The sequence below is a fragment of the Trachurus trachurus genome (genome assembly GCF_905171665.1).
Source record: "Trachurus trachurus genome assembly, chromosome: 1".
Taxonomy (NCBI): Eukaryota; Metazoa; Chordata; class Actinopteri; order Carangiformes; family Carangidae; genus Trachurus; species Trachurus trachurus.
In genome coordinates this window covers 2,586,027-2,600,037 of record NC_139891.1, presented here as the reverse complement: position 1 = coordinate 2,600,037, position 14,011 = coordinate 2,586,027, and the positions used below count along the sequence as shown (strand labels likewise).

The 14,011-nt window shown below is 42.0% G+C and overlaps 1 protein-coding gene across 3 annotated transcripts in view; it reads left to right on the top strand.

The window, feature by feature from the left end:
- Nucleotides 1-14,011, top strand: part of rims1b (regulating synaptic membrane exocytosis 1b) — a gene marked incomplete at both ends in the record, with an annotated part of 89,938 nt that overhangs the window by 55,113 nt on the left and 20,814 nt on the right. For 2 of the 3 annotated variants that reach the window (XM_083978213.1, XM_083978212.1), the window contains 10 exons: nt 118-231; nt 661-760; nt 4,230-4,353; nt 4,854-4,900; nt 5,011-5,126; nt 5,217-5,347; nt 6,462-6,633; nt 7,866-8,019; nt 8,263-8,319; nt 11,080-11,233. In XM_083978213.1, coding sequence (XP_083834339.1) covers nt 118-231; nt 661-760; nt 4,230-4,353; nt 4,854-4,900; nt 5,011-5,126; nt 5,217-5,347; nt 6,462-6,633; nt 7,866-8,019; nt 8,263-8,319; nt 11,080-11,233 — 1,169 coding nt within the window. The remainder of the gene's footprint in view (nt 1-117; nt 232-660; nt 761-4,229; nt 4,354-4,853; nt 4,901-5,010; nt 5,127-5,216; nt 5,348-6,461; nt 6,634-7,865; nt 8,020-8,262; nt 8,320-11,079; nt 11,234-14,011) is intronic. The other variant, XM_083978214.1, reaches the window with a different exon arrangement.

Sequence of the window (14,011 nt, the reverse complement as noted above, 5' to 3'; positions counted from 1 at the left end):
GTTTAGTCCATACAGGTTCTGCACTGATCTTTTTTTTTATCACCCCTGTGCTTCCTCCTGTCAATACCTCAAAAATATCCTTTTTCTTCTTTCCTCACCGCCCTCTTGTCCATGTAGCATCCAGTAACATCATGGCAGCCATCTAAAGAAGGGGACCACATGATTGGACGCATCACTCTGAGCAAGCGATCGGCCATGCCGCGCGAGGCTGGTTCCCTCCTCGGCCTAAAAGTAAGGAAATCATTCCTCATTGATTTGTGGTCTTTGTTTGAAGGAGCTTTTTGTAAGTCTTACTATTACGACATAGTGAAAAAAATGTTGTGATTTTAGCATCAAACTTCTTCAAATAAACTATTGTCTCTATCTTGTCTGTTTGACAAGCTGCTACATTACTGATAATAGCTCATTATAGCCTGGGAAACCCTGGCAGATTAGTTTTTGAGTACAGATGAGGAGAGAGAACAAAAAGTGAGTAAAGAAAGGACTGTTTTTTTAAAGTCCAGAAATAATAATATTTTGTAATGTCTGTGGGAGCTGGGGTGTAGTGAGTAGCAAATGCAGAAAGTATTTGACAGCTGCAGAAGTCAGTATAATAGTGCCTGTCGAGCAGTTCTACTGCCATCACGCACCAGTGTTCCTGTTTTTCTTCTTTGTGTGCAGGTGGTAGGAGGGAAGATGACAGAGACAGGAAGACTTGGGGCCTTCATCACCAAAGTCAAGAAAGGCAGCCTGGCAGACATTGTGGGACACTTAAGAGCAGGTGTGAATCCATTGAACCTTTAAGCAACATGTTCAAAGTGCATTTGCACCTTTGTTGGAGCCTGTTGTACATTGTGTCATCATCAGTAATGGTTGTAAAAGCATCCAGGAGCTTTTGAAAAGGTCAAACTGAAGTGAAATTTAGTTTGCTTCCTAGATGTGGTGATAGAAAATACTGTCAAAATTCCAATATCACAGTATCCAGCAATTTAAACTCTAAAGTGGGAATCTGTGCTAACGTGAAGAAGCTAGGTGAATTAGCAGCCACAATGTGAGTAGAGTGTCTGCTTTCAGAGTGGAAACTGGTTATATAACCTAGATCAGCCTTTCTCAAAGTGGGTGCCGCGGCACACTGGGGTGCCGTCTGACTGCGTCAAGGGTGCCGTGAAAAAAATACCTCTTCTGACATTTTATAGAATACATTCTCTTTATGCAAAGGGGCCGTGTCCACCGTCTACTTTCCATTCAGATCCTATGGAGCTCGGAAAAAAGCTGTCGGAGTTTCCTTTTTTTGTTGCGGCACTCAGAGCGCTCAGAGTTGAAATATATATTTATATATATACCAGCTGCAGAATGGCTATCAGGTCAACCAGGAGATCTCCCGGTCGGCCGCCCAGCCAACATGCTCCAGCGAACCATCGAGCAGGTTGCCCTGCGCAGTTATGTGGCCTTTATGACCAGCCTCAATGAGGGTAATGTAAGTCAATCATGTTCTCATGATAATCTTCAAGGTTTCCTTGAATTAATTGATATTAACAGTCCAGCCATTATTTATACCACTTCTTGTCTTTTTAAATCTCACTCATGGTTGCGATAGTGACGCAGACTCTCATCAATCCAGACTACTAAATGATTTTTGTTTAGCCTCCTGTCTTTATCTAATTCTTTTTGTTCAGATATAACTGAATTTTCATGACCAAACATATAAAATAACCAGCAATGTTTGTTCGTTCTTAAATTGTAGAATGGCGCAAAGCCTCATGGGAAATGGGAAACGCGCTAGAGAAAAGTCACTGAGAAAGTTATTAAACTAGCGGCTACGGCTAAAAACAGAACGACTCACGGAAGCTAAACAGCAAAGCTTATCAGTCCTGCCCGTGTGTCACGTTATTTATAAGTTATATTCATTTAACAAGACAACACAGTCCGTGCTAAGTGGGCCGGTACGTCGGTACCTGGTCGGTACGCGGTACCGTTACTTCTGGATTTTAACCACTTGAGAGTCGGAACCATGGATGTATTATATTAACGGTCGGAACCTATGGGCACCGAAGCATTGGTGAGTAGGACAAGACCCGAAACCGTGGCGTTTGCAGCGCGCTGTCTGTAAGATCCATTCGCAGAGCAGAGTAGGGAGGGGGAAATACCTGACTGGATGTAATGTTATGGTCAGCAGCGTTAATGCTTGAGTGGCACTAATTGCAGCTCTTTCACCCCATTCAGCATTTCTGTAGCCTACTTTTAATACAAATCCATGATCTAGGCTAACTGGTGCCCACTTCTGAAGGAAATAGCAAAATATAGCTACCCATATTTCTTATTTTTCTTATTCTAACCCTGCCCCCACTCCACCCCTGATATATACAGTAGGCCTGTATCAAGCGGCGCTGGCGGCTCGTTTCGGCAGCGTTCAGAGAGAGAGAGAGAGAGAGAGAGAGAGAGAGACCGCTCCGTGGACACGGCCGTTGGTCACGGGCACTCAGAGCAGTAGGGTCCGTGTCCACCGGACGCTATGAAAAAAATGCGTCGTACCAGGCTCACGTCTCACATTGATGGTGAGTCACAGCCTCCTCTCTCCTCTTCCACCGGTGGAAATTCTCTGATTGTTCGCAACGGAGTCAGAACGGAGCGGAGACGCCGGTGGATATTCATGTGAACGCTGCCTGCGCTGCGCATGTAGACCTTTCTCTCTTCCTCTCACATTGCGGATTATTGTGTGTGTGTGTGTGTGTGTGTGTGTGTGTGTGTGTGTGTGTGTGTGTGTGTGTGTGTGTGTGTGTGTGTGCATATGTAGGCTATAGGCACCTATGCATAAATACTGTAATACTGTCCCGTCTAAATAAACAGGACATTTACATTTAGGCTATGCAGTGTCATTTTGAATTATATTTTACACAGGGGTGCCGTGAGATTTTATGCACTTTTGAAAGGTGCCCTGACTGAAAAAAGTTTGAGAAACGCTGACCTAGATTACCAGTAAAAATGTCTTTTATCAACAGCCATAGGATATACAATACACTATGATGTTATCTAGTCTAGTGCCCACCACACAAGGAATTAGAGTTCTCAACGGGCCAGAAAATTAACAACCTGACCTGGCCCAACTCACTAGCATTAAAGGGATATTTCAATATTTTGGCAAATTAGCCCATTGCCATAATCCCTATAGTCATAGCTGTAGGTTTGTTACCTTTAATTGTAGGTGCAAGCTATTTTTCAATCAGCGGGGCAGAGATACAAGCTGCTAAGCTAACGCTACGGAGGCATATGGCTTTCCCTCATCAGACTCATCAAATACACAATCCAACAACTCCAAAACGCTCTGGTGGACAAGTTGTGACCTGCACATTCACCACGCTATGAGATAATAACGGAACATTACGAGACAGAGTTGTTTTTGAGGCAAATGCGTCACCGGAACTACATTCCAGACACGGCTGCTGGTCGGAGTGATTTCAAGAGTAAAAGTAGTTCTGAGTATTTGCTTCATGTGTTGTAATGTTACAAAAGTATACATTATTATCTCATAGCGTGGTGAATGTGCAGGCCACAACTTGTCCACGAGAGCGTTAGAGTTGTTGGATTGTGTATTTGATGAGTTTGATACCATATGCCCCTGTAGCGTTAGCTGAGCAGCTTGTATCTCTGCCCTTGCACCGACAATTAAAGGTAATGAACCTGCTATGACTATAGGGATTATGGCAATGGGCCAATTTGCCAAAATGTAGAAATATCCCTTTAAGTCTCGGCCCGAACAAAAAAAAAAAAAAAAAAAAGCGCTACAGGCACACTTGATGATAATATTGATGATGACATGATTGTAAAATGAATCTTCTACTCTACCAACCATAATGACCTGATGAAACTTGAATGAAATACCAAATGGGACTGGACATGCAGGCAGGCTTGAGAACTGTGTAGAAGCCATCCTACTGTATATTATAAATGAACTAAATTCTACATTCTTCTGCTGAATCATTTGTATATATTTCCGGCCCGAACCAGCATGTCGGACAGGCCCGGGCCGTTGTAAACCCTACAAGGAATATTATGTGGTCTAGTCTTATAGTCACCAGACCTCCCTGCAACCCTGACTCCAATTCTCAGTTGCTTGTGAAACGCCAAGGAGAGGCCCGTTTTAGAAATTCAGTTTGACTTTAGCGAATCTAATTCCTTTTTATCAGCTGGCTCTTCATAAACAGACATACAGCATGTATCACCATCACGTGTGTTGGTCTGCCTTGTTCTAGGTGACGAGGTGCTGCAGTGGAACGGCAAATCGTTGCCAGGAGCGACCAAGAAAGAAGTGTACAACATCATTCTTGAATCGAAAGCTGAACCCCAAGTGGAAATAGTCGTTTCTAGACCTATTGGGTAAGATCAGTGTCAGTAATGAGTGATGATTATCATTCAAATACCTGAGTGATGCCATTGGTTTTATTCTGACAGACACTTTTGATATTTCTCCTCCCTTTATCTAAAAGCTCTATCCATCGAATTATGTCCAAAAACTTCTTGCGAAAAGTGTATAGAGCCTATCAGTAAGTAGAGTTGATTGAATGGGCCACGCTCCTTACCCTCATGCCTCCCCTGACATCCCTCAGATCCAAAAGAAAAACCCCTTTTACCAGCTCTTCCTCTGTTTTCTACTATGCACCATGTTTAATATGTTAAGTGTGTATTGGACTGAGTGCTTGCTCTTCTCCTGTGCAACTGTTGGTTGACATGAGTCTGTTACTCATTCATTTTTTTAAAAGATGAATCGACACGAATGTCTTGAATGTGTCTTTACCTTGCATTGTGTCTTGATGCATAATCTCTACATTTGGTTTGCTTACTGTTGTAAACTGACTGTTTATTGATGGTTTGTACAGAGACACCCCAAGGATCCCAGAGTCCTCCCACCCTCCTCTAGAATCTAGTAAGTGTTTTTTATGGGCAGCTTATGTGTTAATCCAGTTGTTTACAGCTTATGTTTGAAGTTTTCCCAAGGATTTGTGACAGTGGGCTGTTGTTGTCCTCATCCTTCAGCAGGCTCCAGCTCCTTTGAGTCACAGAAGATGGACCGTCCATCTATATCAGTGATGTCCCCTACCAGTCCCGGCACCCTCCGAGATCTTCCCCTGGTGCTGCCTGGACAGCTCTCTGTGAGTATATGGAGGGGCTGGGCTGGACAGCAGCTCATGTTGATAGAGGGATAATGGATAGAGGTTAACTGCCTCCACACATCATTTCAGGTGAAGCTGTGGTACGACAAAGTGGGCCATCAGTTGATCGTCAATGTCCTTCAAGCCATAGACCTGCCAACCCGACCAGACGGACGACCTCGGAACCCCTATGTCAAAATGTACTTTCTGCCTGATAGAAGGTAAAGACAAGCATCCATCCTGTCTTACTGTGCAGCTCCTTCTCACAAGTATTTCTTACTATAAACAGGGGCGGACAGAGTATTTTCTGGTGGGGGCACAACAGTGAATCGGGGGCACGCAAAAGTAACCAAAATGAAGGCTGCCATTAATCGCTCTCTTAAATATTAATATTGTACAGTTAAACACTGTTTACAGTATATCTTCATCTTGCTTTTATTGGCCACATTGAATCTTTCAAATTATAACCAATCAATAATCAACTCTATCTTGTAAATAAGAAGTCTTAGCAGAAGAAGCGATGCAATAAATTCTCAAAGAGGACATCAATATCTTATAGTCTTACCCAGTAGTTAGAACTCAGCTCTGTACAAACATCTCAGTGTTTTGTGTAACAGTCAATATGCAGAATAACCAGAACAAATGATTAAATTGAGAACAACAACAATCTTACACAATTTTCTTTATTTCCTACACAAAACACTGGGATGTTTGCTGTACAGAGTTGAGCCTTACAGTGTGTTCACACCGGGTGCGAGTACTGTAAAATATTCGCCTCGCTCTACTCGCTGGAGTTTGCCCGCTGGAATATTTGTTTTTACTCGCGGCATTCGTGCAAATATTGAGTTCAATATTTTGGTTTTTCATTCGCGCCGCCGGCATAAATTTGCGTCCATTCACGTCTGTACATTGACTTTGTATGTAATCTTATCGCACGAAAAATTTGCCTCGTGCCCGGTGTGAACACGCCGTTAGTCAGAAGTTTGTGCTTATAGCTCTTTAAGTGAACATAGCAGTGGTAAAGAGCTTTACACACAGGGTGACCAATCAGATTGCAGGGGGGGCAGGTGCCCCCCTGTGCCACCATGGAAGACCCACCCCTGACTAAAAATTAGGGATAGACCAATTATCGGCATGACTCATAATATCGGCCGATATTCAGCAGTTTAATGATGATCGGTATCTGCCGGTTTCTTCACCGATAATCAACGACATAAATGTATTTCAAAACACCCTCGCCTGGGCCTGTTATTCTGTTATGAAGGATTAAGTATTACTGTCTTTAAGGTGATGTTCAAGACGGTCCTTCTCTGTGTGTTCACACATTCGTTTCAGTGATAAGAGTAAACGGCGGACTAAAACGGTGAAGAAGAGTGCTGAGCCTAAGTGGAACCAGACCTTCCTATATTCCCATGTTCACCGGCGGGACTTCAGAGAACGCATGTTAGAGATCACGGTGTGGGACCAGCCCAGAGCGCAGGAGGAGGAGAGTGAGTTCCTGGGCGAGGTGGGTCAGACACGTCTCTATACACTTCTCCTTTTTTTATACACGGTTACTTTGCTGTTCAAGTGTTTGCTTGCTTTGTACCTTTGTTTTTGATGTAGCATGGGTTCCTGCAAAATATGTAACAATTTAATTGATTCAATTATTTGATTATAATTAGATAATTACAAGAATACAGCTTTACATCAGATACAAATCATCTTATCACATAACTTCCCACATACCTTTCCAGCTGCAGTTAAAGTAGATGGATACCTTGGCTAGAAATTAAGATGAAGCCATGTGAATTTGCACGGTGCATTTCAACAACATAAGAACAAATCAAGTGTGCAATGATTTGATTAATATATGAAGGAGAAAAAAACATCTTTCTGCTAAACAAAATCATAACATATTGTACAAACATTCAGTTTTTCCTATGATAGGTGATTTTAACTTTTGAAATATTGAAATATTAACTCCTCAGGATTCCAAGATGATTCAAATTTAAATCTCGGAAAAGGGAAACGAATACCAGGTTGAACTTGTTGTAACTAAAGGACATCTGTAAGGACAGGGTTAATGTTAATAGGCAACATGTCAAAAAGGTTGGAAATATCAGTAATTAAAGGGATCGTTCACTCAAAATTGAAATTTCACTCATCATCTACTCATGTCGACAAAGGGCTGGGAGAAGTTTCCGAGTCCTCCGTGCCGTCTCGGCGTAGCAGTGCATGTCCATATAACGGTTGCAACTGTCTTCGTAACAAAAAGACACACCAAAAAACATCCAAATACCTCCATGCTGCTCGTATGTAATGTCCGTCTTGTATTGAAGCCCCGAAATGCGAAATTGTCCCGAGATAGACTTATTTAATTTTTTTCGGGACAATTTCGCATTTCGGGGCTTCAATACAAGACGGACATTACATACGAGCAGCATGGAGGTATTTGGATGTTTTTTGGTGTGTCTTTTTGTTACGAAGACAGTTGGTATCCATTTGCAACCGTTATATGGACATGCACTGCTACGCCGAGACCCCCTGTAACTCAGAGAAGCCACGGAGGACTCTGAAACTTCTCCCAGCCCTTAGTCCACATGAGGGTGAGTAGATAATGAGTGAAATTTCAATTTTGGGTGAACTATCCCTTTAAGATCCTCAGGGCTGAAATGGTTCAGTCTCAACACATCTGACTGTTTCTCTTCTTCTCACTCATCTTCCACCTTCTCTCTCTATCTCTTTTTCCTGTCTCAGATCCTGATTGAGTTGGAAACAGCTCTGCTGGACGACATTCCTCACTGGTATAAACTTCAGACACACGACGTGTCTTCCATCCCTCTGCCCCAGCCCTCTCCATACCTCCCACGCAGACACGTCCACGCAGACAGCCCCAGCAAGAAACTACAGAGTATGTTTGGCTATACACAGTACATGTACATGTGTATATCTATATATATATGTGTGTGTGTGTGTGTGCATACGATTTAACATGTGCTAAGTGAACCTACAGTATGTGAGTGTGTGGTTGCTAACCTCTCCTTTACTCAGCTCTCTATTTTCTGTCTGTTCCTGTGGGAGACGAGAGACAAAACCTGCTCAACCTTACCCTGTCTCGTATGTGTCCTTTGTGTATGTATGTGCGCGTGTGCAGGGTCTCACCGTATCATTGATACAGAGTTTGATGATGGTTTGATGGTAGTGACTAAAGGTGGGTGGGGGGCATGGTTACTGAGTATCTTTCCTAGTAGTAGCCTGTTAGGCGTCCAGCACTGGGTGAGAGAGCATCTTCTTGCATCCTCGCTCCATCTCCCTTCCAGCTTCCTCCCGGCTCCACCGGATTGTTTCTGAACAAATTGTTCTCCTAAATTAAATAACTTTCTGCCGTATCAGCAAAAGGCAACATTCAAAAGACTTTTGCAATTAATCATAACCGCTACTTGACTGCAGCTTCCGAATCCCAGTATCGTGGTGTACAGCCTGGACACTGCTGAGGCGTAGCAGTGCACTGTACTTCAGTGAGGCTGCAGTGAACAGCTTCTCCTCTTCTGCTGGGCTGTAGAAACACTGAAGCACCGAGTGCATGTTGGACTGTAGAGCTACACTTAGTTCTCTGCCATTCCACCAAGTCTCCTGTCATTCTCCTGCATGCTTCTGCCTAGAAGTTGCTTCCTTCATCAGAGGACGCTAACGCTTATTTTGCACAGTGGAATCACTAGAACTGCTTTGTTGTTGGACTGTTTCTGCTGTGACTCACTGCTGCGCTTTACAACATTTACACTTCCTATGAAAGGTTTAATGATTAATCTGCAATTATTCTGAACACCGAGCTCAGATTGTGACTGTGGGCACGTCTGTGAAATTCACTGGACACATTTTTGTGTTCTCCACATTGTTTCCTTTGTTCTATTTAATGATACCGTAAATGCTCCTCAACACAGAGACAGTAGGTTTATCTTCTGACTGTCACTCTTCAGAAGAAGCTTTTCCTCTCCCATGTGTTACTGTATGAGAGGTAACTGTTAGCTGTCAGACAAGTGGGATATTCAAGTGCTGTGTCAACCTGAACTAAAACCCTGTGTATCTGATGTTTCATAGCTAACTTGTCTAATAGGATTTTTATATACTCAGGGTTGTACTCTTTTATAGAAGCTATAAAAGCTCATACTTTACACTGATTCAAATAGAAAAGTTTCTTGTCCATCCAACACTTGAAGGTTGCATAACTTTATCTATGGATAAAACAGAAATTATCTTAGACTTCCAAAAATACATTTTCTCTTTTCCCAATTTAATGTCACATCTATTTGTTACAGCTTGTAATCTGAAGGCTTAACTGTGTTTTTAATATCTATATCATTAAACTAGTTTTGTTCTTACCACCTTGTAAATAGCAAAATAAGTAGTACAGTAGATGTTGTGTTGGGTTAGGGTTACAACTCAAACTCATGTTTTATTTGTATAGCATATTGAAAAGAACCAAAGTGCTGCACAAGTCCTCCAACGTGACTAGAATCAAGTGTCAGCAATATAAATTACAGTACAATAAACAACATAAATTACAAAAAATAAATCAGCAACCATAGTTAAGACAATGAAACACCATTCCTAAAATAATACCCAGGGGGCAAAATCCAAGTTTTTTGAAAAACGGACACGGAGCGCTGTAAAAGGTTTGACCCCAGAAATGATATCTAGGAACTTCAAGGATTAAAACCTGGGTGGACAACCCGGTCATCTAGCTGTTCGAAAGCTACGGGGGCCAAAACCCCTCTTCTTGGGTCATTTTGCTGGCGAAATGATGTAAATGCAAATATTTAGGTACTACAATGGCATAAATAGTCATACAACTATAAAATTTGGCAGAGAGTATCTTGACACATAGGGGGGGGCATGAAAAAAAGATTCTGGGGTTTGTTGCAACTCGATTCTAAGATATCACCCTCAACATCCCAAAAAAGACCAAAAAAAGTACTGTTCGCCTGACAAATTCTCATGAAAATGATTATTTTTCAGCACTTTATGGAGAATATCTATGCCTAACGTGTATATAGAAAATTTCCTTTATTCATAAGCTTCCATTTGAGTCCAAGATAGCCTTTCTATCTCAAAAGCCCCACTTGCTGTGGCCAACGGTCTTCTCTATCTATCTGTTCACTTTGGGGAGACCAGAAATAGAATGTTTTCTGATCATGCCAGTTAACATGTAGTTTTTCACAATAGGTGTTGCATTGTTTGGAGACAGCCTGTAGCTTTCCAGCAGCTAGTTGACCAGGTTGTCCACCCAGGTTTTAATCCTTGAAGTTCCTAGATATCATTTCTGGTGTCAAACCTTTTACAATGCTCCGTGTCCGTTTTTTTTGCTTTGCCCCCTGGGTATAAAGGTAAAATACAAATAAAAGCCATACTAATAACAAAAAGTCAAAGATAAACTTGATCTATACATCGTAACATAACATAGTAGCCTATGTATTTATAGACATATTAAAAATATATTGCCTATGGTCCTAGACTTTGCTTCATTTGCTGTCGTGGTAAAGAGGCTGAAGAATCTGATCCCTCAGATCCATCCCTTCATAAGGTTTACATATAGAACTGTAACCACTGTCAGGTCTGATGGAGACACTGCAGAAACAGTCAGCCACCCGGGCTAGCTCACCTGTTGCTAGCTGGTCATCTGCCTGTAAAACATCCTGCTGTGATGTTCTACAGTCCGTCAGAGAATGGCACCTGTATGCTCACAACTTCTGCACTCTGATCAAAGGACACACAACTAATTCCTGGATGTGTTCTGTGTGTGTATTCATGTTTGTGTGTGTTGTATCCATACAAATCCATGAATCAACAAATGTGTCGGGATGAATGTGTGTGGATTTGTCTGTTTTGTGCTCGTGTGTATGCATCCATGCTGGACCGCTGTACGTATGTGTGTGTGTGGCGTGTGTGGTGTGTGTTGTGTGTGTGTGTGTAGATGCAGAGCGTAACTCCAGGGAGAGAGAGCGAGGCAGTACGCTGGCTGTGCCCGACCAGGAGCGGCCCGTCCAGCACCGCTCCCGCTCGGTGTCTCCTCACAGAGAGGACTCGTGCAGGGCCCGCTCACGGCCCGCACACGTTCCCATGCAAAGGTTAGGAATACACACCGGTTCGGTAACACTTTATTTGAATGGGTGTTCACATGACACCTGTCATAAACATCAGTGAATACTTACAGTATGACAGCTGTCGTTAAGTGTCATTCAGTAAGTTATGTCACTTTTGATGCAAAGTTGACATTGTTTGAGATGTCCTTTATGACCACCTGACATGAACCAATACAACATAACCTCATAAACATAAACATGTCATAAACATGTCATAGCAGACCTAATTGTCAAACTTAAAAAAAACAAAAACATTTAGCTTGATATCTTAAAGGAGAACTCCGGTCATTTTTGACCCCTAAATCGTTGTCCTGATGGTCACCCGGTGTTGGGGGGAGCAAAAAACATGACTAAAATTGATGCCGGCAAACCGGAGTTACACCATGGCTAGACGGCGCTAGGGATAGCAACAACGCTAAAGTATGGGGGGAATTTTTTCAACCACAACAAACACTCAAAAAACAATCAAATATCTATGGTACATGACTGGAATGCTTATGACACACCACTGAACTCATAAACTGTACAGTATAAACCGGTATAAACAGTGTAAACTTTGTGTTTTTGCATGTAGTCACTCACCTCAGATAGCTGAACTCTGAAACATCCTGGAAAGACATTACTATCCGATCGCAGAGCGCCTGCTCTCCCCGCCACAGAAGCAAACACTTTTTCCTTGTTGTGATGATTTCTTTACTAAAATAAACGGTGGAGCAGTGCAGTGGTAATGTCCAAAATATCTCTGACCGTTTATTTTTGTAAAGAAATCATCACAACAAGGAAAAAGTGTTTGTTTCTGTGGCGGGGAGAGCAGGCGCTCTGAGATCGGATAGTAATGTCTTTCCAGGATGTTTCAGAGTTCGGCTGTCTGAGGTGTGTGATAACATGCAAAAACACAAAGTTTACACTGTTTATACCGGTTTATACTGTACAGTTTATGGGTTCAGTTGTGTGTCATAAGCATTCCAGTCATGTACCATAGATATTTGATTGTTTTTTGAGTGTTTGTTGTGGTTGAAAAAATTCCCCCCATACTTTAGCGTTGTGTCTATCCCTAGCGCCGTCTAGCCATGGTGTAACTCCGGTTTGCCGGCATCAATTTTAGTCATGTTTTTTGCTCCCCCCAACACCGGGTGACCATCAGGACAACGATTTAGGGGTCAAAAATGACCGGAGTTCTCCTTTCAAGGTACATTGTGTAGGAATTACTCCCATCGAGCCTTGCGGTTGTACTGTATATCGCAAGCAACTCAGTCGTATTTTTCATGCTGCATTCACATGAAATTGGGCAGACGGCAGACGGACGACAGCTGCTGCACGTAACGGCATAAACAAGCCTCTATGTAAACAAGTGGTCCGTCAGCACGAGGCAAAACAATACACGTGACACTATGTTGTCATGGTGATGTGATGTGAGGTTGTTTACCTGACCCACGTTTTACCGGCTTTCTCTGGACTTCTGTGACTAAAATGACATCTGGTTTGTTACCGACGGCCGTCTGCCCGACTGCAGGTGAATGCAGCATCAGTGTAACGCTCCATTCCTATACTTTTGAACGAAATAATCAATTTTCGTGAATAGATAACAGGAGAAGTTACACAATGTCCCTTTAACGTGACATCAAACTGTCATTTATGGATGGTTTTGACACTGTTATAAACTGATTTGACTATGTAATTACACTTAATGACATATTAATGAAAATTTAAAATCATTATTAAGTCACTGTAGGAGGGAAATGTAACAGTTATAAAAACTAATTTGGCGGTGTAGGCCTAGTTACAGTTAATGACATCTTAATGAAAAGGACAATATTTATGACACAATTGTAATGGTCTTGTGACAGTCAGTGTCAAAACATATAGTTTGATGTCATGTTAAAGGGATAGTTCAACATTTTGGCAAATTGGCCCATTGCTATAATCCCTATAGTTTTAGGAGGAGGTTTGTTACCTTTACAGTAATTGTGTGTGCAAGCTGTTTTTAGAACGGCGGAGCAGAGCCGCAAACTGGCTCATGGCATTTTTGGTTTCCCTCATCAAACTCATCAAATACACAATCCAACAACTTGTCTCGTGGACAAGTTGTGACCTGTACATTCACCACGCTATGACATGTTTACAACAGGTTATGTTGTCTTGGTTTATGTCAAGTTATACTGTAACAAGGACATCTCGAACAATGTCAACTATGCATCAAAAGTGACATAACTGAACTTACCGAATGACACTTAACTGTCATAAGTATTCACTGATGTTTTTGACAGGTGTCATGTCATTGTTATGACAATGTTATGTCAGTCTTATGTGTGTTACCAATTGTTCTGTTTGTTGTCACACTGTAAAATCATCAACTAGCATCTGAAAGCATAACTTGTGCTAAATCATTTTATCCATTGGTGAACTGATGATTTACTGCACTTCCTGGAGGTGTCAAATGTATGGCCCGTGGTCCAAAACCGGCCAGCCAGAGGGTTCAATCCGGCCCATAGGATGAATTTGCCAAGTGCAAGACAGAAGCGACATAATGTTGTTGAAATGTAGTTGTACTTATAATGTACTTGTACTTCTTTACACTAAAACAAAGTGAAAATTAGTGTTCTCATTATTTATAGGTTTTTATGCTATTATTTTACTGTTCCGGCCCACTTGACATCAAATTGCGCTGTATGTGGCCCCTGAACTAAAATGAGTTTGACACCCCCAGATTAGATTTACACTAAGGATGGACTAAATTATTTTACTATGGACTAAATGAAAACC